The sequence below is a fragment of the Triturus cristatus genome, chromosome 5_2 (genome assembly GCF_964204655.1).
Source record: "Triturus cristatus chromosome 5_2, aTriCri1.1, whole genome shotgun sequence".
NCBI classification, from domain to species: Eukaryota; Metazoa; Chordata; class Amphibia; order Caudata; family Salamandridae; genus Triturus; species Triturus cristatus.
The window spans coordinates 601581499-601605655 of NC_140588.1; the positions used below are offsets into that span (position 1 = coordinate 601581499).

Sequence of the window (24157 nt, forward strand, 5' to 3'; positions counted from 1 at the left end):
CCTGATCTCCTGAAGACTCGTGAGAAAGATGGTTCCGTGGACGGGGTCCGGCTCTCCGATGCCCTCACCCCGGAACAGCGCCAAGGCTGCCGGGACCTCCTGCTGCAGTTTGCTACCTTGTTTTCCCTCACCCCAGGGGTCACCCCCTGGTGCTTGCACGACGTGGACACTGGGGACAGTCCCCCTATCAGACACCGGGCGTACTGCGTACCAGATCGGGTACGGGCCTGCATCCAAGAGGAGGTATCAAAGATGCTCACGCTCGGGGTCATCGAGCCCTCGGACAGCCCCTGGGCCAGCCCGGTCGTGCTGGTCCCCAAAGCTGCTGCCCCCGGCACCACTCCTGAGCTCCGATTCTGCGTCGACTATCGGGGCTTGAATGCTGTCACCAGAACCGACGCTCATCCCATCCCCCGAGCGGATAAACTGATCGACCGCATGGGGGCTGCCCGCTACCTCAGCATCTTCGACCTGACAGCGGGCTACTGGCAGATCGGTCTCACACCCCGGGCCCAAGAACGATCCGCCTTTTCTACCCCCGATGGCCACTACCACTTCAAAGTCATGCCCTTCGGCATGAAGAATGCCCCAGCTACCTTTCAGCGACTGGTGAACCAGGTCTTGGCGGTGCTCGAGGAGTTCAGCGCCGCCTACCTGGACGATATCGCTGGGTACAGCCGCCACTGGTCCGACCACCTCCACCACCTCCGAGAGGTCCTGCAGGCCCTCCAACGGGCCGGCCTCACAATCAAGGCCAGCAAGTGCCAAATTGGTCAGGGGTCCGTGACCTATCTCGGACACCAGGTGGGAAGCGGTCTGGTGGCCCCTCTGCAACTCAAAATCGCTGCCATCCAGTCCTGGCAGCCTCCAGTCACGCAGACCGAGGTCCGGGCCTTCTTGGGGCTCACCGGCGACTACCGGCGGTTCGTGAGGGACTATGGCAGCATTGTGGGGCCCCTCACGGGACTCACATCCAAAAACCACCCGAAGAAGGTCAACTGGACCCCAGACTGTCAAGCGGCCTTCGAGAAGCTGAAAGCCGCCATGTGCACTGCCCCTGTGCTCCAGGCCCCCGACTACAGTCGGGAATTCATCGTACAAACGGATGCCTCCGACCATGGCATCGGGCGGTCCTCTCCCAGTTGAACTCCGAGGGACTTGACCAACCAGTGGCCTTCATCAGCAGACGCCTCCTGGCCCGAGAACAGCGCTGGAGCACCATCGAGAGGGAGGCCTTCGCAGTGGTGTGGGCCCTCAAAAAGCTCCGGCCCTATCTCTTCGGTACCCACTTCCGGGTGCAAACAGATCATCGACCCCTGCAGTGGCTAATGCAGATGCGGGGGGGAAAACCCCAAACTATTGCGTTGGTCCATCTCCCTGCAGGGGATGGACTTCACTGTGGAACATCGACCGGGCCAAGACCACGCCAACGCAGATGGCCTGTCACGCTTTTTCCGCCTCGACGAGGAGAGTCCCCAAGAGGATGGGTGACTCTCCCCGCCTTCAGCTGGGGGGGACGCATGTTGGACAGGCCACGTGAAGGGCTTGCTCCCTCCCCGCATGACAGGGCCCGAGCCCCGGCCCTCCAGGTGTTACCCACAGAAACAACCCGCACCCCGTCCCCAGACGGGACTCCTGCCCCCGGACCTCTCTGAATCATGGGGCCGAACCACTACCGGCTCCCTCGCCCGGCCCGGCCGCCATCTTGGACACTGCACCACGAGGCCGCGTGGCCTCAGCTCAACCCTAACCCTGGGCCTGGCCAGGCCCCGACATCCCGGCACCACCATCCACCCAGGAGGTGAACGGACCACTTGGCAGGTCGATGGGAGAAAGAAGTGTCGATGGCTCTCCCCCGCCAGGTGCCGATCGCCCCCAGCTCCCCCGGGCGCTGGCTCCACCCCCCTGCTGGGTGTCTGGACTCCCTCATCCCGGACCTCCCGACCTCCAAGTGCGAGGGTCCGGACATCAAAGGGCGCCAGACCTATAACTGGGGCAGCTCCAGAGCAGGAAGGCAGTTGTATACTGGAGTCGAGAGACACCGAGAAGAACTCATCCTTGACGGACTACCGGCGCTGCCGTAGCCCTGCCTTGTGAACTATCATCCTGCCTGCTGGCGCTGCCGCGGCCTTCTGCATCCTCCATCCTCGTCGGGACCTGCGGGCGCTGCCGCGGACCGTTGTAACTACCACCTTCATTGGGACCTGCTGGCGCTGCCGCGGACCGTTGTAACTACCACCTTCGTTGGGACCTGCTGGCGCTGCCGCGGACCGTCGTAACCACCACCTTCATCCGGACCTGCTGGCGCTGCCGCGGACCGTGTAACGACCACCTTCACCGGGACCTGCTGGCGCTGCCACGGCCCGTCCAGCTAGAACACCGAGCTCGAGGATTGTGAGCTATCCATCATATCATCGCATCTACCAGATTGGTAACAAGACTGTCCCACTACCCCCTTTCCCAACCAAGAGACTAGAATCGAGGGGACCCCTGAGTCCTGACCTCCTTGTACCATTCTATCGTACCTAAAGATTGCTTATAAAGAACGTTAAACCTTATCTTTGTGTGGTGTACATCTGTGGGGGGGAAGTTACTCGTCTGTACGATCGCTGGAGACGGCTCCCCCGGAGACCTCTCCCCTTGTCCTCGGCCAACCCTCCCGGTCCGTCTAACACCCACTCATGTGCACTTGTGCTGCAGTACTGCCTGGTCTGACAATGCTTGTCAGTCAACATGACGCCGGACCGCCCACGGTCCGACGTCATGCTGACTGACATGCATTGTCAGTTCTCCCCACCCTCGGAGTCTCTGAACTTCAGTAAACTAAGTTCAGAGACACTGAGGGAGCTGCGGGCGCAGGCGGGTGCGCGGGGGCACCGCGCTTGTGGCCTCCTGCTGCTGACCAAAACTCAGGCAGGAGAGGCCTGGACAATAGGTTTCCTGTCGAAGGGAGGTGTGACCACCTCCCCAGACAGGCAGATGTGTATTGGGGATGGGCGGGAGCACTCTCTGGTGCTTTGAAGTCCTGCACTGGGGCACGTTTGCTGTCCCTGTGCATAGCCCTGTTCAAACCGGTTGCAGGGGCTACTTGCCCCTGCTCTGGTGCAAAGCTGGACAAAGGAAATGGGTGTAACCACCCCTCTTTCCAGGCCCACCCATAGGTGGGGCCTTGGAGTTAGTCCATCCCCTAAACTTACTACAAGTGTAGGAATCCAGTCCCTAGGATGTTAGATTACCCTGAACAAAACTCTGCTACATGTATCCTGGACCTTCGACGTTCTACTTTAACTAGAAGACTGAAGAAATCTCCCTTGGGGTCAAGGAGAGACTTCCCTGCTTGGCAGGCACCAAAGAAGCAACTGACCGGTCTGCATCACTGACGCTCCCTCCAGATGCCGAAGTCTTTGCATCACCAGAGCTGGATTTCCAGACTTCTCCGAGGCTACCCTGAGTCCACAGCAAAGCTGAGGCCCGTGGCTATCGTGGGTGACATGGAACCGTGACCCCTGGATACTGGGAACTTTTGCAGCAACACTATCTTCCTGGTCCTCCTTGAAGTTGTGCTTTGGGCTCTGAGTAGCCCTAGCCTTGAGCACCTCCTGCACTGAAGATTGTTGGCCTCCACTCCACGAGTGACCCGTGGGCCAGCTTCAAGTGCGACCACTCAAGGCTCTTTTGCGATCACTAGCCCATTGGCTAGCAGGTCCCCACGAAGGCAACTCCTTTTATGCTTGGGCTTTCCTAGTTGCTCCAGATGTGCCCTGACTTACCCTTGCTGGGTGAGTCCCTCAGACCTTGCTGGTTTGCACCGCAGTCCTTTCTCTAAATTCCAGTGACTTGCCATTGCCAAGGCTTATTGGGTCCATTCTGGTCACCAACACCGCAGCACTCAACAGACTTTATGTGGCAGCTCGATTCTGGCTCGTGGAATTCGTCAACGCCTCCTGTACCTCGTGGCTGAAGTGTCAAGACACCCATCAACTCACCTGAAGCACCCAACATCTTTGGGCATTGGTCCATCCTGCCCTCGGTCACTGGCAAGTGACCCAGACTCTGTCCCCTCTGCTTTCAGGTTCCTTCCATCCTAGATCCAGGCTTGGATCTCTTCGGACACTTCTCCTCTTCACGGCAGCAGCAGTTCTTTGTAGGCTTCCATTGAAATCGATGACGAGAACCGACACCAAAAGACAAGTATGCACCCGGCTTCCCTGGGTGACGTAACTCGAGTACTCCGGTACTCCCGTGGGTGCTATCCCTAGAACTTCTTAAGTCCAAAAGGGTTTGGTCCTGACTCGATTAGAGGTGTCCCTAATCTTTCAATTTCCAACCGCGACATTGCCCATAGAAGATAACGGGAACCTGCGGTTGTGTTTACACACTGCATACAGTCCCCGTGGGTCTCCTGTGTCACTACCTTCGGGTGGTTCTTTGGGGTCCCAGCGATTCTACAGGCTATAGGCCTAGTGTCTATTCCAGTCGTGGTTCTTATACCACTTTTTTGGTAGATGGTTTGGTATGCCCCTAGGGTCCAAACGTGTATTTGTGCTATTACTGATAATTGCTGACTTGTGTAAACTAAGTACTTCGAACTCCAGTCTCATAAAAAGACTAGAGGGGTGTGTTTTATACTAAATACATATATTTTAAATATATACCTGGTGTGGTTGTCTTTTCATTTGATCATTCAAAAGATTATAGACTGGTAAAACAAGCAGCTTTACATTTCTTCAAGACTTAGCCTGAAGGCTGATCTCCATAGCTATCACTAGGATAGCTTTCAATAAAGGTTGTCTTTAACCTATCACCATAAGGGGTTGTTTGGACTGATACAGGGTGCTCACTAGAACTAGTGGACAGCATATATCAGGCCACCTTCTCACAACAGCACGGCCTCTGTTCTTTTTCTCTGTTCTTCTATTGAACAGCGCTGGGAGGCCTTAGGGTAGCCATGCGCTATACAAATATTCATTCATTCACAAGCACGATGCGCCGATCTTCAGTGCGGCGACGATCTCTGTTGCGGCGGCGATGCGCAGTGCAGTGTCGATCTTCTCCTCTCGCGGCCCCTCGATGTGATGGCTCTGTGACGATGTTCGCAGTGACGTGATGCGGTCCGCAAGCAAGCGGTGCGAAGATCTCACCCAGCGACGACAGGCTCTGCAACGATACTCGCAGTGACGGGAATTTTCTCACTCTGTCGACGATGCGCTCCGCAAGCGAGCGATGCGTGAAAATTGCAGATCTTCTTCTTTTCTTCTTGTCCAGCAGGCACAACTTCCAGAGTCCCCACAATTGGATCAAGCACTCTAGGAAGGGCAGAACTCACTCAGCAGAGTTCAGGGCGGAAGCTGGGGGTGAAGTCCTTTTGTTCCTGGCACTTCTTAACAGGAGGCCAGCTTTCCTCAGGCCCTTGGAGATCTCTTCAAGCAAGGGGACACAGCAACAGCAAAGTCCTTCCCCTCTCCTTGGCAGCAAAGCAACTGCAGGTCAGCCCACAAACACACACCAGGACAGTCCTTCCTCTTCAGTCTTCCAGCTTTCTCCTTGGCAGAGGTTCCTTCTTGATTCCAGGATGATTAAAGTTCAGGGGTTTTTGGGTCCTGTACTTATACCCCAAAAAGTCTTTGTTGCCTTTGTGCAGGAGGGCTCTGAGCCCAGCAAAAACCAGTTCTGGGTGGATTCTGTCAGTGGATACCTTCTTACTGTGAGAGAGGGGCAGGGTCGTCAGCCGCTCAGTAGGAGGTGGAGCCAGCATTGTGGAAGGCAGGCACAGCCCTATTCAGGTCCCAGGTGCAACTTCTCCCACCACTCTAAATGCAGATAGCTTCATTCAACCCTGGGCTGACTCACCCTCCTGGAATTTCCCAGCCCTGTCACTCAAACTCCAGAAAGTCAATTCACAAACACGCAGAAGCACACAGAAAGGTTAGACAAGAAAACAGCTACTTTCTAAAAGTGCTGTTTTCAAACCCAGGATCCAAAAATCATCTTTCCTAAAAGATAGATAATTAAATTCTGAGTTCAGGGATACCAGACTCTAAGTTTCCATCTTGCTCCTATGGGGAGATATGCAGGTACACATGGGACACAGCATCCCCCATTCTATCCTATGGGCAAGATGGTCTTTCAATAGTGAAAAATGAAATTGGCAGTATTTCACTATCAGAGCATGTCACCCACACTAGTACATGCTCTACCTTTCTTTCACATAGACTGCACCCTGCCCAGGGGGGTACCTAGGGCCTTCCATAGGGGTGTCCAATGTGTATAGAAAGGGAAGGGTTAGGCCTGGCCAGTGTGGACACAGGTCAGGGCAGCATGGCAGTTAGTAACTGCACCCAGGCACCAGAGTGGCAGGCCTGAGACACCATTTTAGGGCTACTCATGTAGGTGGCACAATCAGTGCTGCAGGCCAACTAGTAGCATTTGAATCACCTGCCCTGGCACACTTGGTGCACTTTACTAGGGACTTCCTGGTAACACAAATATGCCAATCATGGATAACCAATTACAATAACAATTTACCTAGAAAGCACTTGCACTTTGACACTGATCAGCAGTGGCAAAGTGCCCAAAGCATCTAAACCAGCAAAAACGAAATCCAGCACAGCGTCAATAATACAGGAGGTAGAGGCAAAATGTCAGGGGAAACCACGCCAAAGATGCCAGGTCTAACAGATACTCTACTTTTGTATGTGTTTAAATTTAGATACTGCAAAGAAATTACTACAACATCAAGAAACTACTAATCTACATAAAAACAACATCAATCACATACCTGGAAAAAAGCACTCAAAAAGTAAGTTAATTTAAAAATTACTAAATACCAACTCATCCTAAAACGGTAAAAATAAAATGAAGCTCCCTCAGCCTCCAATACCTAACAACAAACAAGCCTTTAAATAAAATGAAAGCATTTTTCCCCCCAACAGAAAAGGAGCCACCTGACTCACATTACAACACCCGCAATAGAAAGCCTGAAAGCAGAGACTGCAATTTACAGGAAGAATGCATTTGTAAGTATAAAATAGGAAACAAGAACCATCATTTTGTATGCCAATAATAAATGTATTATATATTTTAAACATTTAATTCTTTGTATTATTACAATATTTTCAGACATAATGAAAGAACGAGCAAAAATGCATTACATCACAGAAACTTTTCAAACACTAACCCCCAGTCACAGATCTGGGTTTAATCCATTGTTATTATGCTCTTCACGAAACCCCAGTTTCGACCTAGGTATATGCAAATCAGTCTTGACCCTGCTCCCCACAGGAACAGTCCAGCCCGAACTGCCAAGCCATGTCCTCCCTGGACCAGAAACAAGTTTCCTGGGACCGGTTTTGGAGGGCCTGTTTCTGGTCCAGACAGGACCTGGCCTGGCAGTTTGGGCTGGACTGTTCCCATAAGGAGCAGGGTCAAAACTGATTTTCATATGGCTGGGTCCAAACTGGGGTGACATAGCGAGCGGAAGAATGATGGATTAAACTCAGATTTCGTGACAGGAGGTGAGTGGTTGAAAAGTTTCAGCACTCCATCCATCATCTTTTTGTGTTTGCTATGTTCCCCCTAAGGGGCCAAAGGTATGTACGTAGGTGTATCTCTTGCTCGCTGTGCCACTGGATTCAAGCTAGCCAGGCTGATGAGGGGTGATACCATGAAACCGGTTTGAGGATGCTTGTTTGCAGTGCAGGGAGGACCTGGTCTGGCAGTTTGAACTGAACTGTTATCACGGTTGTCTGTGACATCTACCTGGTGGAATGTATTGGGTATGACTTGCTTTGAGGACACAGGATACTATTTTACAGTAGTCATACTGGCTCCGGTGTTGCTCAGATCGCTACCCTCTGCCCATTGATGGTGACCCACTGCCTGTACTTGGAGTTATTTGAGTCATGTGGTATTTAAGCACCACCTCCTTATGCTTCAGGGACACTAAGGTAACCTCGGTTCTATTACTCATGCTAACTGGGACCTCCCCCCAGTGCTCTGATAATGCACCACAGTCCATGAACTGCCTTCAGACCTCATCTATTCACTTCTGATGATGCGCCTCATTCACAGAGTGGCTCTCGGTTCCATAGCCCTGCCGACGGTCCTCAGGGCTGGACTGGGAACCAAAACCGGCCCTGGCAAAGTGCTCGGCCGCCCCACCCCCACCCCCCCAGGGGTTGGGGGTGCCGCCGAGCTCTTTACCAGGGCCGGTTTCCGGCCGATTTTGTTACAGGGCTGATTTTGCAGCTATGCTGCAAAAACGGCCCTGCAACAAAAACGGCCCCCAGGAGCCCAGAACCGGCCCCCAACCGTGCGGCGCACCGTGGGATTGCCCGGTGCCCGCTACGGCCAGTCCGGCCCTGACGGTCCTCGTACACAATCCTGTCCAGAGTGGCTCTCCATCTGCATTCACACAACTTTAATGATGCACCTCATTATTGCAGCTGCCCTAGGCCCAGAGTCACAAAGCTCTGACGATGCACCTCTCACAAAGGGCTGCTTTTAGATCATCTTCCCTGGTCGCTGCCAGTGTCGCTTTGACACAGGGCAGTTTTACAAACTGCGGCTGTCAGCAGGGTCCCCGAACTCAGCATCCTTTTTTACTTTTACTTATTCTAATTCGTGCGCTCTCTTTTGGCCAGAATCTGTGAAGTGTCTCGATCTGTGACTTGAGCATTATGTAGGGCCCATCCACATGAGGCAAGTCACAGTACAGCCCCTGCTTCTAGAGGGCTGTCATTCACATGTATCACCTATCTCTAGTTCAAGTGACCAGAATAATAAAAGGGAGTTTGGGTGCACGTGCCCACACTCTTGTTCTGCATCTAAGTAAGTATCCCCGTCATTCATTCAGTCATTATATTCATTCCTATAAAGTAGGGAGGTCTGCACCACGCAGGCTTGCAGGTAAAAAGAGTTTCAGTTTGAACCACGGCGCAACAGGCGTAATTATCCTTTATTTAAATAGTTAATCATCTTCTTGTGGGGGTATTCCTATTTTCAATTAAGTTCTTTTCTGTGATTTGCTCAATTTGTTTTCACAATGCGGCAACTTTCATCTCTTCAGTGAAACCATTGGACAGTCAAGTTATATGGAGCTACTGCCATCTAGTGTATAAATGTAAAACTGCACGTGCAAAGAAATAATCCTTCAATAATACTAACAAAACTAATATCGAAGAAGTACCAAATTTGTTAATCTGTATTTCTTCTGTAGTCAGTGATTAGACTAGGGTTCATTACGAGCATTCTGTGAAAGCGTCTACAAAATCAGCCCTTTTCTATCGAATTCAATATATATATTTTTTTGTTGTTGCATATTTATATAGCGCGAACTCGACCAGAAGGTATTGGAGCGCTTTACATAGCACCGTATTTACAGTACACATTCAGGCACGGGAGATTAAGGGGCATATTAACAACCCAGGCGATAAAATTATCGCAGTTTTAGCGGCAGTTTTCTGCCGCTAAAACGGCGATAATGGGCTTGATAATATGCTCTATGGAATTCCAATTGAAGCCCATGTTAAATGTGAAGGACACCTAGCATGGGCTTCAATTGGAATTCCATAGATCATATTATCAAGCCCATTATCGCCGTTTTAGCAGCAGTTTTCTGCCGCTAAAGCGGCGATAATTGTATCGCCTGGCTTGTTAATATGCCCCTAAGTGATTTGCCCAGAATCACAGGATGTGGACGCGACCTCGAGGCTCGAACCCTGGTTTCCTGCACCAGAGGCGGCAGTGCAGCCGACGGACCACATCCTCTCCCCATATGTTTATTCATTTAAGAAATGTGGATGTAACGTGTTCGTTCTGCAGCCTGTAAGCAAATGTGTCTAATATGCTGAAAAAAATGTGTGAAAAAAATGGTACTTTCGAAACTAAGTGGACGGAATCCACAGCTTATATTAAAACAAACACTGCATGTTTTTAGCCTGGCATCAAGCTCATATCCTGTTAATATCAAACACTTCCTTACTTAAAAAAATTATACATTTCAGCAGCTTGGCTTTTAAAGCAAGTATGAGTCTCAGTATGACCCGGGTTTAGGAAAACAGGTATTGACCGATATATCCATAAAACTGGTCTGCGATTGTTACACCAGATTTGTACTTTTAAAATCAATAATACCCTTTTTGTGCTGGTAACTCCCTGTGGGCTCAATCGATGACCCAAAAGTAGCAGTCAAGAATAAAAGCTTCAAGACGCAAAAGCTGCAGGGCTGTAAACTGTGCACTCGTCAAGGTAAAGTTAAATGTATCTGTTTTTTATGTTATAGTATGCATTATGGGCAAAATGTATCAAAGAGTTGTGTCGTCCTTGCGCCACGCAACGGGGTGCAAGAGCCACGCAGCTCCTAAATTAGATTTATCAAGCCACGCAAGGCCACCCTGCATGGCCCTGAGTGGCTTGATAAATCTGGACTAGCGCAAGGCAGCACAAATCGGATGGAACATGGGTGTTCCCATGCATCAACACATGGATTTTGGTGCATTCCCAGATTTACCATTACTGGTAGACCTGGTAATGCGTGAAAATGGTAGCAATCCAGAGCAGAGGTGTAATGAGAAGAAATATCTTTATTGATCCTCGCACACATCAAAAGAAGAAAATGCCAGAGGATTGTTTTTGTTGAGGATTGTTTTTGTGCACACAAGCAATCCTGCTTACAATGCAGTCTCCCTTGCGCCATGGTGCAAGGGAGCCTGCATTGGTGCTAGGCAGCATATTGTGCGCCAAAGCAGAGAAAGTACAGGAATGCTCCATATGATGTTAAATACTGCACATTTCTGCCCTCTCCCTGTCATACAGTGCAGCACAACAAGGTGGCTTGCTGCACTGCACTGCGTGACCTTTCAATAAGTATGTCCTTATGTATTTCATTTTGGGTATTTGACAGAGCACAGACACGGCACCAAGGCACAGCAGAAACCTCAATAGAGAACATTGTAAGCAACATGAACATCCCATAAAAGGAGGTTCCCGGCACAACTCATCCTTGTATTATTCGGGGTCTAGTTGAGAGAGACCTATGACCATATTTATTCTTCTTGAATATAACTTTTTATAAAAGTCAAAATTTTCTGTTGCCAGTTTTATAAATATTATTTAAGCTACATATGTATGCAATTATGTACTGCTTAAAACACAGACATACCGCATTGTTCATCTAGCATCACTTTTCATCCACATAAATCACATGCTCTTTTGCTCATTCACACACATTGAAAGTAATCTCACATTTGTTTTAACTTCTTTTGACACTGTGCGTCACTCTACACTCTTGAATGGCTTGAAACTGATCCGACTTCAATGATCGTCAATGGACTACCTAAAATCTTTTTTAACTTGTAGATCTCAGACTATTAAGCTAGGGAAATGTTACTCTACTGCTCAGCTCCTGGCTACAGTTGTCAGTCAGAGATCATTCTTTAAGCCAATGCTTTTTAATATTTATGTATCCCCTTTGGCACCACTCGTATGTTCATTCACCTTTACGTTAATCTCTAATATGTAGGGGTGCGCCGTATTTACAACAATATGGCACACCCCTGCGTTTTCCCTATCGCTTCGCTAAAATTAGCTGCCTAGTGCCAACACAGTTAACCATGCACCATAGTGCAAGGGTGCCTGCTTTGCAGCAAATGATTGTTTATGTGCAGGAAGGGACACCTTCATTAATGGTGATGGTCTGAGCTGCAGAATGCAGCACACATAGAAAAAGCAAAAACGAGGAGAAATAAAAGTATTTCTTAGCATTTCGCCATTCTAGTGCAAGCTAATGCATGGCATTTGTTTTTGATGCTACCGCAGATTTACACATCTTTGTAGATCTGGGACAGCGTAAAAACCCAATCGGTGTTGTGGTGGAATGCACACTGCAACACCCATTGCATGCCCTTTTCACACAAATTCTGACGTGAAAGGGTACCATATTTACAAAGTGGCATTAAGCCACAAAAAGTGGCTTAACACAGCTTTGTAAATATGGTGGAGGGCATTGCGCCACTGGAACATCGGTAAAGGGGACATTCCAATGATGCAATCCCCTTGTAAATATGCCCCATTGTGTTATCTTTGTCTGGTAACGTTCAGTCAGTTGTAGATCCCTTTCGACAATGCCACTAGAAGCATACTCTCTGAATGTCCTACGATTCCCTTAAGTTGAATGGGGACAAGACAGAGGTAGGTATCTGCGACAGACCACTTTTGGTGTGGTCTGCTGACTGGTGACTCCCAGAACTATGAGCTACTCCAGTCCCAGCAGAGGCAGCTAAAAGTTTAGTAGTGGTAGTTGACGGTTGACTAATTTTTGATAAATAGATAAATACAGTCAGCACAGTTTATTTTATCTTTGATTACCATGAAATCTCCTTTTTCTGCCTTTGGTCCAGAGAAAGACTGTGATGTAGGCAGTGAATATCTACAGTTTGAAAAATTGCAATGCTCCCTTCACTGGTCTTCTCTTTAAACTTACCAACAGACTACAAACTGTTAAAAACATGGCAGTCAGTATGCTTCTGAATGTTACTCAAATGTGTAGGGCTCTCCAAATAGCCTTGTGGAACCCAGGATTTTAACTATGATCAAAATAGTGCTTCGCTCAGGGGAAGAAAAATGTTCACCCCATTTGATTTAACACATAATGCATGTATCATTACTGGAAAAACAATAACATTTCTTTTAGGTGAAATATTCAAATGCATTTCTCAGTCTCCTCATAAAACAACAATTCACGTTATGCTTTCATTGCCTCAATGTTTTTCACTTAAGCAACTATTGCTCATCCCATCACAAAGTGCAAAGTTCACAATATATATGTGCAGACATCAAATAAAACATAACATAGCCTACTATAATCATTTGAAGTCAGGGTGGAAGCACAAAATCGCAATGTACATCTTCCCTGAGGTAGCTCTTTGGTGAGATAGTCCAGCCAAATACTGGGCCAGATTTATCATAGGTTTTGCATTTCGCTTACAGCGCTCAAAAGCTAGAATTAGATCTGCCAAGCCACGCAAGGCCATCTTGAGTGGCCTTGTGTGGCTTGGTAAAATTGGAATAACGCAGGGCAGCGCATTCTGCTCCCTTGCATTACTCTAAGCCAGGAGGGTTTCCATGGATGGAGCGTGGGGTTTCTAACCATCAACCCATGGATTGTGGTGCATTTCCAGATTTACCATTAGTGGTAGACCTGGGAATGCGTCAAACTGCTAAGCCTTCACAGGGGAGGTTTAACAATGAGAAATATCTTTATTTTTCCTCATTTTTCCCTCTTCCTAAGTGTGCCTCATTGTGCCTCTGAGCCTCAGAGGAGCCTCAGAGGACTGTTTTTGTGCAAGATGGTGTCTCTTCCTGCCACGTAGTGCCTGCTTTGGCTCTACAGAGCACATTGTGCTTCAGCACGAGGAGAGGATAGGAATGCACTTTTTAATGTTAAATATGATGCATTCCTTCCCTCTCCCTATCACGCAATTTAGTGCAGCACAGCAAGGTGTCTTGCTGTGCTGCATTGTGTGGCATTTTGATAACTCTGCCCCACAATTCTTAGGCCCCATTTTCAGTGAGAAAGCATAACTCCATGTGTTCCTTAATCTTTCCAAGTCAAGCTCCTCATTTGATGTAATGCCGATATATTGCAGCCTTTGTATTTAGGGCTCATCTGAATAAAATATACATAAGACCATAGAAAACATCCTAAACAAATGTAGCAAAACAAACACTCCAGTCTCCTCTAGTGTAAAGTTCTTTTGTTGTGTGAACACAGAACATTGCACTCAAATTCTGTGTTTGTTTGGAGTACGTGTAGGTTCAGTGAGTGTGCAGCACGTGTATAGTTGTAGAAATGTGTGTGTTGTGTGAGTCTGAGTGCTGGGGCCAGTGGGGTCCGTTTTAAATGCCCCTAGTTTAGAATGACAGAAGATGGAGGTTGATGACAGCTTTCCTTAACTGTGGAGCGTACAGCCTGCATCCCTGTGGCTAGAGGGTGGAGACCCCGACACGGAAGTGAGCAAAGCTGGAGACAGGGCCTGGCTTTTTGTCTCTACCTGATGACTGCTTCAGGAAGGTCATTGACAGCCAGGTGCAGAAATCTCACATTTCATTTTGCTAGTAGTTTGAATATTTCTGCTTGGAACCAGCCCCATTTCTAAATGCTGTGAGAGCCATCACTTTGCACAAAGGCTGTGTCAGAGGAACAGCCCAAAAATAACATTTGAAAGAGTACCACTTCAAATCAGTTCTTAAACTCTGGACAATCGATCCATATCCAATTTTTAGGTCTGGTTTGATAGTGCTGCTGTCACCAGACATGGAGTAGTCAACTTCAAAAAGGGATTTAATGGGCATTACTGGGAGAGGGGCTTCTGCTCCGCCTACATGGTGTACATGTTTTGGTTGGGCAAATGTTGTATGCTTGCACAAAAAAACACTTGTCTTCTAAGCAGCTGTGATCAGTGCTTGAAATTGCAGGGGCCACACATTACATTTATTTATAAAGTTTTATTTAGCACAAATGTGATCCCGCAGGATATCAGAGCGCTTTACAATTTGAGGGAGAGGAAGGTAACAGTTGCAGTGCAATCATCAAAAGGAATACCAACCCAAACAAATAAAATATGCATATCAAACAAAAGGTTACAAACAAAAGAGACAACAAAGGGTAAGATAATAATTGGACCATAGAGAACTGGGAGGGGAGCAAGTGACTAGTAAAGCAGAATAACATTGTAATGCTATTAAAGTGGCCTGGATAACTAGAGCATTTACAGTGTTTGTTTTTTAACTGCCAGCAGCACAGAAGCAAGGGTGATGGTCATTACGTTTTGATTTCAGAGTGTAGTTTTGTGAGTTGAGAGCCCAGGGCTACATAATCCACATGGATTTTTAGGTCTGGCTTGACAGGCCTTATGTGATCAACAAAAAAGAGCTTTCAGAATCCAACTGAGACAGCAGCTTACGCTCCACCCAGGGCCGGAGTGGCCATAGCACGCACCAGGCGTTTTCCCGGTGGGCCGCTAGGGTGGGCACCGATTTTGGGCCCCAGGGGGCCATTTTTGTTACAGGGCCATTTTTGCAGCATAGCTTCAAAAGCGGCCCTTGTAACAAAATCATCCGAAACAGGCCCTGGCAAACTGCTCGGCCGCTCCCAGGGGGGCCGTTCGAGCTCTTTGCCCGGGCCAATTTTGGTTCCCAGTCCGGCCCTGGCTCCACCCACATGTTGGTCTTCCTAACTACAGGATTTGATTGGACCAAATTTGTGTGCTTCCACTAAAATTACTACTTGTTTGGCACTTTTTGGCTTTGGCAAAGTTTATACTCGATACAGCCTGGACTTATATGGTTATGGTGGTAAGCCAATGATCACTGCTATAGGCTCAACCTGATTATTGTAAAATGTTATGATAAAGGCACTAGACCTAAAGTATTTTTTGTGAAAATCATATGTTAATTTAAATTTGGATTGTTATCATATATGTTAATGCCTATAGAAAAGTATTTTGTTACATGTAGTCTTACGGATTTCTGTGGTAAGCAAAGGTTTTGGTATTGATTATCCCATGTGACAAACCATACATATAGCAGGTTTTCGCTTTCAGAAGCCTTGTTAGGCCCTCTTAGGAGAGATAGTATTTTGCTTAACTAGCTGTTATTTTGAATAACTTCCTAACTTTATGACTGTTTCTGATGGTTGCCTTGTGGAAAGGTTTACATTAAAAACTGTAGGCCTGAGTTGGTAATGGTGACAAGCTAGAGGCCTGATTGGTGCACTGGGACACGTTATATTCTATGCCATAGATCTGCTCTGCAGATTGTGAAATGCTATGACAAAGGCAGCTCCTCTAGCATATTAATTGTGAACAGCATTTCTTTAAGCCAGCCAGCCTTTCAGTTTGTTTTCACATTGTGTTTCAAGATATCCAGTTATTTTGTTACACGTAAGCTCACAGAATACCGTAGTAGACAAGGCTTTTGGCTTTGGCCACCCACACTGACAAATCCTGAAGGTTTCATAAGGTTTGATCTGTGATCATGAAATGTTACAACAAAGACAGTTGGCCTGACCTAGATATTTTGAGAAACATGCGTTAAAGACAATAGGCATTCAAGGATGGATTGTTATTACATTGTGCTAAATCTGCAGGCAGATATTTTATTAGATGGAAATTTTACAGATTACTCTTGTAGGCAAAGGTTTTGGTGCTGGTGTGCCATCCGAAACAACTGTGGGGATAGAAGATATGCACTAAAACAATCCTTGTTAGGCTTTCTTAGGAGCGATAGTGTTTTGCCAACTGTAATTGTGTACACATTTGTACTTTTGGGACTGTATGCAGAATAGTTGTCCTGTGGGAAGCTTATGCTCAGTTTAGTAGGCTTGAGTTGGTTATGGTGACAAGCTAATGATAAATGTTTTAAGCCTGATTGCTTATAATAATACGTTATGATAAAGGTAGTAGGCTAGACATATTAATTGTGAAAAGCATATGTTAAAGTTAATAGGCATTTAAGGGTAGATTGCTGTTACTCTATGTTGAAGCCTGCATATATTTTGTTACATGGAATCTCACAGATTACCCTTGTAGGCAAGGTATTTGATGCGGACTTCCCCCTCTGACAAATCATAACTAGTGAACAAATGCCGTCAGAATCCATGTTAGGCCTTCTTAGGAGAGACAGCATTTTGCTTGCCAAATGTAATTTTGTATAGCATGTAATTTTACAACTATGCCTGACGGTTGTCTTGTAGGAAAACATAAACTCAGTATGAGTCCTCAGTTGGTTATTGTGACAAGCAATGATACAAGCCTTAGGCCTGATTGGTTCACTAGATTCTGTAGATTGAATTGGAATCATTACAGGTTTGTATTTGCTTTCAAAACAGTTCAAAATACATTGAAATTACTTTGGATTAATATTGGTTTACTTTTTAGGTACATCGACTACTCGGGGGGGATATGCCTAGATATCGCAACGTGGGTCCTACAATACAAAGGTATGCAAGACAGTTTTACATGTTAAACATAGTGATTTTTGTTTCATACAAAAACAGGTTGACACAACATTTTCAGAGGAAGAACCACAACATGGGTTCCAATGGAGAAAAAGAATGTTATCAGTTTTCATGTAAGTAAACGACTTGCAATGCTGGGTATTTAGGGTTAGAACCAAGGTTCAAGTTAGCACTCAAATCACATCACCAGTGGCATTAGGGTGGCCGGGTGCAGAGTGTAGAGGCCTAATGTTAGCCAATGGGGCTAGTGAGCACCTCGGTTGGGGCTGCTCACCGGCTGGCTACTCGGTCTTGAGAGCCAAGCTCCTAGGGTTAAGGTCAGGGAAAAGAGGGTCCCAGGCCAACACCAAAACCACATCACCAGCGGCACAGGGTCTTCCAGGTGCAGGGTACTTAGGAGGTGTCGGGAGCCCAATGAAATCCTATGGGGGTTACGGGTTTTGGATTTTGGCTGCAGGCTCGGTCCATGAAGTCTTCTATGAGGAACCATCAGCCAGGCAGGTAAGTTGGAGGGCTCGGGGTGTAGGTGCACCTAAGGTCCTCTTCTCAAGGCCGCAGGGTGGCCGGATGTTGGGGTGCCTTTTGAGGTCAGATTTCACCTTACCGGACCACTAGAGGTTGGGGGGGGTCTCTGTGCAGAGGCTGCAGGTGACGTTGGGGAGTCCTGGAGGGGACAACTCCCAGTGGACTCAGAATCTGGAGTGCTGAGGGACCTCGCTGGGACCAGTGGACCACTTGGACTTGGGCGACGGGCGCAGTGGGGTTTCCACGCTCAGTCTTTCTTTGGAGTTTCTTTTGAGCAGAGCTGCTGTTGACAGGAGATTGTGTCGTTGTTGTAGGCAGTAGGTCCTCCCAGGGCTTCTGGAGGTAACTGGCTGCAGGACAAGTTGACTTTTGGTGCAGGATCTCTGGAAACTTCAAACGGGTTGGTAGGGCTGGTTCCAAGTCAGTTCTTCTCACCAGTCTCTTCTGCTGTCAACTTCTTCCATCCGTCTTCTTCGTAGGTTGCAGGAATCTGAGGAGGCAAGGTTCAGGGTCATCCCGAAATACTACATTTAGGGGCGCTTACAAGGGTGTGCAGGTCAGGACCAATGGGTCTCTTTCTTGGGATGGTACTCCCCCTATTATTCCACCCTCCAGTGGGAGGGGGCATGAGTCTCTTTCTAGTTGGTTGGGTCCCCTCATCTTCAAGATGGAGGGGACTGAGATGTGTGCTTTACCTCGCCTACCCCGCCTGAGGGGTGGTGTTGGCAAAGGTGGCCACACCTCTCCTCCTATCTAGGTTTTCCTGGCGATTCCCCTGCCCTAAGTGGGGGTCAGAACCAGTGGGAGCCAGTTGTTAGGGGCAGCAAAAGGCAGGAACAGCTTACAAAGGCCTTTGAAGCTTCCCCTTTGTTGACCCAGCCCATCCTGAGGGAGAAAGCATGACACCTCTGCCAGGATGAGCTTTGACCCAGAGAGCAGAGGCTCTCTACCCACGGGTCCAGGAACCTGTCTATTGGTGGCAAATAGCGAGCAGCCATTCATGAACCACACCAGAGCTGGACGCTTTTCAGGGGGCATCTCTAAGATGCCCTCTGTGTTCATTTTACTTTAAATCCCACACTGGCATCAGTGTGGGTTGAATGTGCACCAAACTTCCCAGAATTTTAGTAAAGCCATTATAGAGCTGTGGAGTTCGTATTGACCAGCTCTCAGACCATATACTCTTTATGGCTTTACTGCACTTACAATGTCTAAGAATCGACTTAGACACTGTAGGGGTACAGTGCTCATGCAACTGTACCCTCACCTGGGGCTAGGGTACCCTGCTAGAGGGGTAACTTACCTAGGCCTCAAGCAGTGGGTTGCAGGCATGGCACGCAGGTATGAGTGCCATGTAGACTTTTCACTTTGCTCTGCATCAAAACATGCACCCCACAATGGCAGTGTGTGGGTGTTAGGGTGCAGGGCCTCTAAGGGTAGCACAATAGGTGCTGCAGCCCTTAGAGACCCTTCCTGGTCATAGTGCCCCTGGTACCCATGGTACCTTTTACAAGGTGCTTACCTGTGGCCAGAGAGGTGCCAATTGAGGGTACAAAGGTATAGTTTTGGGTAGAGAACACAGGCTCTGGGAACCTGATTGGCAGGGACCTAGGGCACATCAAGTCAAAATCATAAACCAGGCAAATAGTGTGGGGTTACTGCAACAGAAACCCACTTTCCTACACAAAGCATAGATGTGGTATCTTCCTCTCCTCTCTGTCTTGTCCCTTCTCTGTGTTTTGTACTCTGCTGCTCAGCCAGTTTCAGTGATGTCATGGAATGTTCTCTTTGTGTTTCTTTAAGTGGAATTGTCAGTTGATGTATATAGGCTGAGCAACAGTTATGCTGCTCCCGGTGGGGCTTATTCATCTGATTTACTTAATTCTACATGTGTTCCTGTCCTGACTGAACTTTGGAATAAAACTATGATCAAGATAATACTACTTCTCAGTCTTCCTCCTTTCTTTGGATTTTACACTGGCGACGAGCTGAAAAGGACCCATTTGGAATAAAATTTTTTTTACTGAAATTAAAGGAGGTGTCATCTTTACTACAAAGAAAGAAGAGACTGTAAGTTTACTTTTAAAAAGAGTATATTTTAAGCATACTTAATCGAAATGCTCCTGGGAGCCACACCGGTGTCAATTTCCATCTGACAGGCTCAGCCCAGGGCAGGTGATCTGATGCTACCTAATGGTGATTAATTTAGCATCAACAAAGACTTATGCTGACTGTACTGATACTATGTGTCATGTCAAGCTATTAAGGAGACCATACTTTGAGCAACTTTCTGGCTATTTTTTACCAGACTTGCAATATTTAAGTTATCTTGGTCCATTCATATGAAATATCTTTATTTTAGTATATTTTGAAACGATCTGTGTCACATTTAATTCAAGTTAATTTCCACTTTACGATCTGCTATGTGCCAAAGGATTCACTTTTGGAACCTCTTTCTACAAGGGTTAGCCCTGGAGCTTGTGTTTATCATACAACTATTTACAGGGCACTTGTAGGCATGACAATAATCAGCAGTGAGCATTTTGTTTAAGGTTGGAGGCCTGCCTAGTACTTTGAGGGAGCAGCGGTTTGTGTATTTGTTTGCAAACCAGTCAAGCTTGAGCAGCTTACCTCGAGCCTTGAGGCCGTGTGGGAGTCTGGATTCTTTTCTCCTGGCATTCCATGTATCTTAGTGATGTCTTGTCCTCGTTACCTCACTTCGACTCTGTGTGATGTTCCATGTGTTGCGCACTGGCTGTGTTGTGGATATCGTGACATTCCTTCCTGACTTTGCCGGTGATGCACAAGCTGCGGAAGCGTAATTTCAATGCAACGTTGTATCTCTGTTGACGTGCTTCTTTACATGGGAAGTGCGGGAGACTAGGACGGATCTTTTTGACTGCACCGGACTCCTGCAACTTGATTGCAACGTTGAGAGCTTACCGGTACTTTTGTTCAATTCTTATTCACCCTGTGGCAACCGGCAATTATTTCATGTTGTGAATGGTACGGTCGCACAGTTTACTTTCTGATGAGTGGTTGCTCTCCAATACAGGTTATTCCCTGTTGTACAGTTTTACAGCGCATGACAATTTATACATTGCCTCATGTTGTGATTTTAAAATTTGAATGCGCACTGTGAACTACCCAGCAGGAATCTAATTTCCATTTTGTTTTGTACACCAAGATTGTGCATTTACTATGGGGGATATTCTCAAGAACAGTTGATAACTACTGCAAAAGTAGCTTAACGCAACTCTTTACATCACAGTCTATCACGGGAAAATAACACCATGTTAGCGTGGTATTCCCAACACGGCGGCCCTATGCGATAGACCCACCACAACGCATCAAATGAACGAGTTAAAATCTACGCAATGCCGCAAAAATGCGAAACACGAACGTGAAAAAAGCGGCGATGACGCAAATCACGATACAAAAATCAGCGAAAACCCGCCACAGGCCTGCAATCCCCACACGACATGCGGGAAAATGCACTATAAAAGTTGGAAAAAAAAACACATACAAAAGCCAAACAACAGCGAAGCACATTGAAGTCAGCTGGAGCAAGTGCATAGGACAACCAGACCCCACAAGCCCTCCGGAGGACCAGCCTGAGACCTCGGGGTCAGGGAAGGGCAAGGAGAAGAAGAGTAGGAAGAAGCGGTTCAGTCCACAGGAAAACAGGATCCTGATAACGGAGGTGATAGAACACCACCAACTACTGTTCGTCACCTCCACTATGTCATTGACGATAATAAATTGATTATAGCAGTCCATTGTGGACAAGGTGAATGCAGTGGGAGTGCTGAAGAGGACAATGGAAGAGGTCAAGAGGCACTGGAATGATGTCAAGCGCAAAACCAAGCAGAAACTCGCAAACAACCGGAAGGCACCAATGCAGACTGGAGGTGGGAGCCCAGAGCCACAGGAGGAGCTGGACGAGATGGAGGAAATGGTGTCCACAGTCATTAGTGGGGAGACGGTGGCAGGAGTTGGGGGACTGGACACTGCTCAACATGACCGGACACAACAGCAACAGGGTGAGTAATGACCAGGGACTGGTGGGACGGGGGAGATGGCCCCAATGGCACTCATGCACAAGTAAGCATAGCACAACCACAGACAAACCATGCCCCAGACCCCCAACTCCCACCAAGAGACCAATGCACCCAAGTATGCAACATCTCAGCACTGTATAAGCACAGAAGTCAGAGGCACACCGCATGTAAGGGATAAGGGGCAGCCAAATCAGAGCTGCAGGGGCATCTCCCCGAAAATGTGGCACAAACACATTACATGCAGACCACATCAACATTGACAACGATGTGGCACAATCCGCAACACGTCCACAACAAAACAGAGGACACAACTGGTGCTGCTTATGTGCAGAAACTGGCCAATCACATATGCATCGCAGGGAAATATGAGTTGACAATGTACAAGTACAAACACACATCCATGATGTTGTCAAAATATCCACTGTCCCGCATCATATAGGCAGCTCCCCACAAACAGTCATAATGAACACTGTCATGCAGTCTGAATGTAAACATGTACAATGCGTCAACATACGTATGAACACAATGTTAAACTGCATCTCCCCTTCACATTGCAGAGGGAAATTCAACACCTCCTGCAGAGCAGTCCCAACCTGTCTTCTGTGATGACGAAGAGGACCACCACACCTTCGACTCCGACGTCCTCCAACAGCTCGTGGAGAGCCTCCGTAGCCCACTTCCAGGAGCAGGGCAGCCCAGCTGCTATGAAGAGGACCCACTACCCTGGACAGAACACACAGCAGGCAGCACCGACCACCACGGCTGCCTCCCAGGACCCCACGACAAACACATGGCCTTCCAGCGCTGTGTGTAGGGGTGCCAGGAGAAGCTGGCTGAACAGGTGCAGGTGGGGTTTGACCGCATGGCAGACAAACTAGACGCCATACGTGGGCGTCTAAGTCCCATCAGGGACCACTCACAGTCCCTAACGGACACCGACAGTCCGCTCCATGCCCTCCAATAAACCATGGCTGACACCGCCAGAGTCCTGACTCTGCGACAAGAACGACTGTCTAGTCAGAGTGGCTCCAGCAAGTTTGCCAGGACTTGGGACGTATGCAGAGGCTAATAGAGAACATGGTGCGGATGCTTGCGGAACGAGAGGCTGACATGGCTGCACACCAGCGAGAGGTAGCTGGGTCCCTCAATGCCATAAAGACCCTCCTCATGGCATTGCTGCCACAAGGTCTGGCGCTGATGCATGCTGCTGCTACCACTCCATCCACATCTCCGGCCCCTGATGTGTCAGTGCCACACAGTGCGGCGGGCATTCAACCTCCAGCCTCTGAGGTGTCACTGCCACACAGTGCTGGAGGCAGAACACCACCCCCCACATGTGAGGCACCTGAAACAGCAGAGGATGAAGATGCGGATGAATCTGCCCTCGTGGCCAGAAGGAAGCAGTACCATTCATCTCCGCCATATGGCCTGTTTCTACTTAGTTCTGCCCTCTGCATCATCACCTTCCACTGTCCCCCCGATGCACTCTGCGACACTCACCTTGGACCTCGACACGGACTGCCATATTCTGTTTGGTCACCAATGACACAGATATAAGACTGCGGACTGAACTCCTCCTCTAATGATGTACTTGTCATTCCCTGAAGGACTCTGGCCCTCAACTGGCTAACAATGTAAAGTGGGGTTTGCATGGCCCTGTAGTGCTACAGCTGCAACACTCCACTGAATGTGCATTAAACATTCAATTTCACACCAATGTTTCATGTCTATGATCTTGCAATTGTGGAGGTATGGATGCATGTAGGGTCAATGATTTCACCGTACGTCCATGTTACTCATGTTGTGGGTCTTGGGTCACAGGGTGACACATTGCTGATTGCGTGCCACCAGAACGGAGACACACGCACTAGTTACTTCCTTGTCCAGTCATGGATGGAACCACGCTCAGAGTCCCGGGGTCATTGGTCACACCCTTACGCTGGACTGGCATGCGCCAGGCCAGCCAACTCTGCTTACGCTCACAGGGGGGGGTGACAACGCTACATGTCCCAGGTCTTCCCTGTAGGGATCTGCTGCTCATAGCACTAGTTGTCAGCATGCCACAGCCACTCCCTCATGGCTGCTTTACACACACACCACAACCATCCAGCACAGCCGTCACAGGACATGTGACCCTGCCAAGAAAAAGGGCCTGGCGCACGTGCTGGACGCCATTTCCACTCTGTAACTGGGTGTCTCCGTGTGGTTATCATTTCGGCCTGTGGGACTATGGCCCAGGCACAGCACATTGCCCAGGGCCGGGGGTGACATGATGGCTTCCGGACCATGGGACTCAATCATAAAGGGTCCATGGCTTGCGGTCCACAGACTTGGTGGCATCGGATATACTGCGGCAGGCACAGGCACACTGCCATGGGATGGTGTCTTTTAGTGCACTGAGGTAGGGGCACCTTATGGGCTGAGCTGGTGTGCAGCCTGCGATGATCCGCCATCCAGGCGGTCCGGAATGGTGGCATTAGTATGAGCCCTGCTGGATGGAAGTGTATCCCTGAGCCAGCGGGCAGTGCGGGCCTACCGACACATGGCGTTGCCT

The 24157-nt window shown here is 48.3% G+C and overlaps 1 protein-coding gene across 2 annotated transcripts in view; it reads left to right on the forward strand.

The window, feature by feature from the left end:
• Positions 1–23211, forward strand: part of LOC146829052 (uncharacterized) — a 126268-nt gene extending 103057 nt beyond the window's left edge. Inside the window, exons 2-5 of one of the 2 annotated variants that reach the window (XM_085607689.1) lie at positions 6710–6799; positions 6933–7016; positions 16938–16999; positions 22161–23211. In XM_085607689.1, the coding sequence (XP_085463815.1) occupies positions 6710–6799; positions 6933–7016; positions 16938–16999; positions 22161–22209 (285 nt within the window). In that variant the 3' untranslated portion in view covers positions 22210–23211. Of the gene's footprint in view, positions 1–6709; positions 6800–6932; positions 7017–16937; positions 17000–22160 lie in introns of those variants that run through there. The other variant, XR_014962176.1, reaches the window with a different exon arrangement.
• The last annotated feature ends 946 nt before the right edge of the window (positions 23212–24157 follow it).